Source organism: Pistacia vera, unplaced genomic scaffold, assembly GCF_008641045.1.
Source record: "Pistacia vera cultivar Batoury unplaced genomic scaffold, PisVer_v2 Contig1176, whole genome shotgun sequence".
Lineage (NCBI taxonomy): Eukaryota > Viridiplantae > Streptophyta > Magnoliopsida > Sapindales > Anacardiaceae > Pistacia > Pistacia vera.
Window position 1 is genome coordinate 227,644 of NW_022195222.1, and position 6,013 is coordinate 233,656.

Below are 6,013 nucleotides of genomic sequence, written 5' to 3' on the forward strand. Positions count from 1 at the left end.
TAGTTACTAAGAACCATGCATACATCTTACCTGATCCTTTTCGAGATCGGCTAGGTATCTCTGATTGATATGAACTATCACATCAACAGTTTTAAGTGTTTCATTCTAGGCTGCTGTTACAACTCTTAAATAGTTTGAACCTTTGCGGTTCTGCTATTTCTGCTAAGTAATAGTTTTGTGGTGGTGATGAAGATAGATGCTTCCAATTGTGATTTGCCAGGCAATGCTGTTTATTTTGTTCGAAGACGCCAATCTTCATAATTGATTGCAGGATAACATCATAAACCAATTAATCTAATCTAATTCATCTCATCCATCTACAACTACAAGTCAACCTCCAAATTATTATACAATTCTAAATCATAAACATTGTGATTACTTTCTTTAAAAACTAAACACGTATTAAAGAGGTCCGATTTTATTACATATTCAATTAGATTATGCGATTTAATTGTACTTGTGTTGTGCGTCATCTTTATATTGTAGTATATATTATTAAACTCAAATAACTGGAAAGTTAGCAATTGATGCTATAAAGACATCAAACTAAAGCCTGTGGCGAATGGGAAGGCCACATACTTATTAGATAAGCAGAAATAATAGAAATTTTTACCTTGCTGTAAAATCATGGGCGACGATGAATGGGCAAGCACTGAAACAATATAAGGTTCATTCTCATCAGTTGCACACTTTTGACTATAAAAAAATGTTGGAACCACTTAATACCTGAATGATTAGCATTTGAATAAGTTTATTAATGTAGTGATGCGCTTGAGATTCCAAATGTCTCCAGTAAACTTTTGATCACCGAATAGTCGTGCCAATCCATTGCTTGATGTACCCGTTACAATTAAAATAAATAGTCAGAAAGCTATAGCCTGTCCAGATCTTCTTATAGAAGAATCTTAATTAATTTCCTGAAGTTGGTCAGTGATTTGGAATATATAGTATAACTTACGTAGTTGCCCATCCAACGAAATAATTGCATCCATGAAAATATAAAAAAAGTTACTTTGAAAAGAAGTTATTGAAATTTTAATGTATAGAAGAGCCCATAAACTGTAGTATCAAAGACTAGAGCTGAATGACCGTTGAAACTACTGATTAATAAATAATAACTTTTTTCATGTTTAGCTCTGAATAGTGCAAAAACTTGACTCTTATCGTTTAATATTTTCTTAAATATGTACCAGACTAATTTAGCTGAAGGTCCATAATAATTGTATCCTTCCTTTGGTGAAAGAATTAGCTCCACCTCCAGTGAATCCTTAAACTTTGAGCCATGGAGACCTACATCTCAAAGCCACATGCGGTTCTAATATCAAATCCCGGTTTGGGGCACCTCATCCCTGTTCTGGAGCTTGGAAAACGCCTTGTCACCCTCCACAACTTTGAAGTAACAATCTTTGTTGTTGCGTCTCAAACATCAGCCGCAGAATCAGAGATGATCCAAGCTGCCACGAGTCCAAAGCTTTGTCAACTTATCGAAATTCCACCGCCAGATATCTCGCACCTTGTAGGCCCTGATACCGCGCTTGTCGCCATACTTGCAATCATGATGCGTGAAAGCAAATCAGCTTTACGTGCAGCAATATCTATATTGAAATCTCGCCCAACTGCGATGATTTTTGACCTCTTCGGAACTGAATCTTTTGAGATCGCTGACGAGCTTGAGATACCAAAGTACTACTTTGTAGCCTCGCATGCATGGTTTCTCGCACTCACTGTATATACTCCGATCCTGGATAAGTTGGTGCAAGGACAGTATGTTGATCAAACAGAACCGTTTGACATCCCGGGCTGCAAGTCTGTTCGACCTGAAGAGGTGGTTGACCCAATGTTGGATCGGACTAATCAACAATATTTTGAATATGTTCGCATGGGGACGGAGATCCCGCTGTGTGATGGGATTTTGATTAACACTTGGGAGGATCTGCAGCCGAAAGCACTGGCTGCACTGAGAGATGATAAACTTTTAGGTGGAATCATTAAGGCTCCCATTTATACTGTTGGCCCGATAGTGAGGTCCCTTGCACCTACTGACTCCAACAAAGAACTCTTTGATTGGCTAGACAAGCAACCAAGTGATTCAGTGCTTTACGTGTCACTGGGGAGTGGAGGGACGCTGTCATATGAGCAAACCATTGAGTTGGCTTGGGGTTTGGAGTTAAGCCAACAAAGATTTATTTGGGTGGTTCGGCGGCCAACAGCAAAGGGAGACGGCTCGTTTTTTACGGTGGGAAGCGGTGGTGATGATGAGTTATCAAGCGTCCTGCCTGAAGGATTCCCGAACCGGATCAATGAAGTAGGAAAATTGGTCCCAAACTGGGCTCCGCAAGTGAACATCTTAAACCATCCATCAGTTGGAGGATTTTTATCACACAGTGGGTGGAATTCAATAATGGAGAGTATCAGCAATGGAGTGCCGATGATCGCATGGCCATTATATGCAGAGCAGAGAATGAATGCTACCCTGTTAACGGAGGAGCTTGGCGTCGCCGTTCGACCCAAGATACTGCCATCGAAGAGAGTGGTTGGAAGGGAGGAAATAATGATGATGGTGAGAAGGATTATGGTGGATAAAGAAGGGCATGCAATAAGGGATCGGGCAAAAGAGCTAAAACACGGTGCAGAGAAAGCATTGAGTTATGAGGGTGGATCCACTTATAATTCATTGTCTCTGCTGGCCAATAAGTGCAAGCATCCATGAAAATTACTGAATGCAGTTAAGTCGATGATGGAGGGAGTATCATGTGTGTGTGTGTATATATAATTTAATTACTTAAGGCGTTGGAATTAGCTTACGTGCAGCTCATCTAATCCCTTGGAGCCCTAGAACTACCGGTTAGATAAGAGCTCTAATGATCACATCTATTAGCAACCAAGGAGGGACTCGAACTCATTAGGACCTCTTGAGTAATATACCCAAGAGAGCATATCGAACAACTCGGTCACCCAAGGGCAGGTTGTGCAATATATTTGTTCATTGTGTCAGTTTTTGTTTTTATTTTATTCAATAATAATTTTTAATATATTTCTGTTTTTGTGAATTGCTAAAACTGTTGAAGTGCTATGTAATCTTCCATGTACATGAGGAATGCTAGTGCTGAGTACTCACTATTTTATAAACATTTGCTCTGGTTAATTGTTTCATTCCAATATTTTTATGAATTGATCGGCAGAACAAAATAAAAATATTGGAATACAAAGCCTATACGCATGCATGAAAAAGTAAGCTGCAAGTTTTGAGGAGAGCAAATTGAAAATTGCTGTAATTTTCATTTTTCATTTCTTGTATTGACATATGTGACAATCTGCGCTACTCTATCAACAAAATTATACCATATGGAGCCATTCGAACATGCCAAAATGCCCAACAATTGATATTTTATGGTAATTATCTATGAGCTTATATTATGTCAGAACAGTTATATCCGATTACTTTAGAAACAAAATTGTGCAAACATGGAACATGACCCCCCGATGAACCTTGCGAGTTGTTTCCAAACTAACCCGACATCACATTCACAGATGAGCAAACTTATCTTTAGTAAGTCTCTGCTTATCTACCTTTCTTTGGATATTAATTTCCTGGTCTCCTAAAAGAAACTACCATGGATATTTGACCAGGGAGCCTCATGCTGCGCTTCTTTCTAGCCTGAACACCAGCCATATAACATCTGTCCTCGAGCTTGGCAACCCCCTAGTCGCCTGACTGAACCAGTATAGGCTCCACGTTACGTTACTATATTTTTGTTGTCTAACGGATACTTCAATTACTTGCGACTTGCGAGACGTTAGTCTAACAAGTGCCCACAAGTCCACTTAATCTCTGTTGAAGTCTGAATCAAAATAGTCTTTTTAGTTAGTCTTTGGTTATAGGTTGACAGAGTTTTTATGATGTGTTGTTTTCTATAGTTATCTTGTTCCTATTTCAATAATACTCACACAGAAATATTACATAGATTTTTATATAAAGTAAGGTGATAAAAAATAAATAGAAAAATAAAATAAAATAAAAATTTTATTATATTCATTCTTCCATTGATTTTTATAGAGATATTTGTAAATAAATAATTTTGCTCTTTCTATTTTTATGATTATTTGTCCTCTAGCTCTTACTTTCTTTAATTACTTGTCTTTCTCCACCAAATACAACAATGTCATCGAACTTGGTCACTTTGATATCGAATCGCTAGTAAACCCAGATGCAGCAGTCAATATTCAAGTAGCTTATCATAAGGCGAGAATCTGACCCAATACCCCAATTTGTAATTGCTTTCATGAAAGTCAATCCAAAGGTTCTCATAGTAGACCTGTTCAAATTAGAAGGGTTTAAGTCTTTAAGATTGCCAACCAGTTTTGACAAGTTAAAATATATCTTTCAAAGTTCTTGATATCCAAGGTTGATGGTATTTTGGTGAACACGTGGTGTGGGATGAGTTGGAAACCGCAATGCTTGAAGCCTTAAAAGATGACGAAATTATTTAGCCGGGAGATTAAATTTAAAGGTACGCATTTATCCCATTGGACCGATGGATAGACTAGTCAAACCTGCTTCTTTGGTGGAGTGAGTTGCTTGGACTTTTGTGTTTCATTGGTGGAGTAGTAGGACCCTCTCAACTCTCAATGCTGCAGATATTGGGGGTTTAGATTTTAGCAGGCAGAGATTAAATTGGGTGATACGTCTAGCTGGAAACACTGCAACCAATTTTTATGGGCCATTGGGCCCAATTCACAATGTAGCAAATGAAAAAGATAATAGGAGAGAAAATGAAAAGGATAAAAAAGTTAAAGATTTATTAATTAATAATTCATTTTTGTAGGGCCAACATGAATTTAAGCAGGGTCAAAATTATAAATTTTATAAAATATAAAAACTTTTTTTTAAAAAAAAAAAAATTGAGTGGGTTCAATTGAACCCACATGTTTGTATTTTGCTGCATGCCTGCTCATGATGCACTTTTTATTGAATTATTTTGTTTTAATTAATAAGAATATGCATGCCTGCATCTATATTCGTCAAGCTGCATGATCTAATGAAACAAGGTTTGACCCACATAATTTAAAATCATATTAACGTATATGCCGGCACCACTGTGGAAAACTTTTAACAGCTCAATCAAATTCCTTACGGTGCTTTGACTTTGTGTATATATATAATAAACATGCGTGAGTTTACACTTCTGCGTATCGGCATGAATCGTGTGGTTTTTGATCACTTCCTGCTGCATGGATGGACAGGATCGGACATATATACACACTACAGTTTTGTCAAATTAATAATTCATTCTGGAACAAAAGTGTCTGAGTTTTAAGCCCTAAACTTTAGAAGGTAACTTTTATTTGATTTAAGTCTTGTCAATCTTAGAAAAACTCATTTAAAGTATTATTATTCTCAAGCAAATCAATTTAAAGCCAGATTTAACACAAAATTACTTTAAATCTTAAGTCGCTTGGTATAAAAAACTTCATCAAACCTTCTTTTCTCAGTAAAAATGTCTAATTTTAGGTATCATACATAGGCACACCTATTCTTTCAAATAAATGTTTTTAAAACCTCTGTTAAAATTAAGCAAACTGGCCAACTGATATAACTGCAATTTGTATTTGAACTTTGAAGGGGTCAAAGAACATTGAATACGTTTTAAGAGATGAAATTGTTAATAATTATACATAAATTTAAAAATTAATTTTTGTAGGAGATGAGCAGCTGGCCTATGAATATTTGACCACTTTCCCAAAACTTAAATTTCAGTACACGTTTGGGATTTCAATGTCGTCATAACAATCCAATTAATGAAAAATTGGCCATGTGCTGACTGCCCTGTATCATGTGATTCTGTAATTCATAATTCAAACAGCATAAAATACAGTATTATCTACTGACATCTAAATTAATGTCGAGATTTTGGAACTACTAGCCAGTAGCCACCACCGGCCGGGCCCAGATAATCTTAAATAAAAGGGTGATGCCGGGTCCAGATAATCTTAAATAAAAGGGTGATGAACG

At 36.7% G+C, this 6,013-nt stretch overlaps 1 protein-coding gene across 1 annotated transcript; it reads left to right on the forward strand.

Annotated features, from left to right (window-relative positions):
- Window positions 1–1,282: 1,282 nt before the first annotated feature.
- Window positions 1,283–3,147, forward strand: LOC116108378 (anthocyanidin 3-O-glucosyltransferase 5-like). Its single transcript, XM_031394630.1, has one exon. The coding sequence runs from the start codon at window positions 1,283–1,285 to the stop codon at window positions 2,708–2,710; it is 1,428 nt and encodes a 475-aa protein (XP_031250490.1). The 3' UTR covers window positions 2,711–3,147.
- The last annotated feature ends 2,866 nt before the right edge of the window (window positions 3,148–6,013 follow it).

What these genes read in the sequence shown, in the direction of transcription:
- LOC116108378 (XM_031394630.1), top strand. Translation starts at nt 1,283, where the DNA reads ATGGAGACCTACATCTCAAAGCCACATGCGGTTCTAATATCAAATCCC.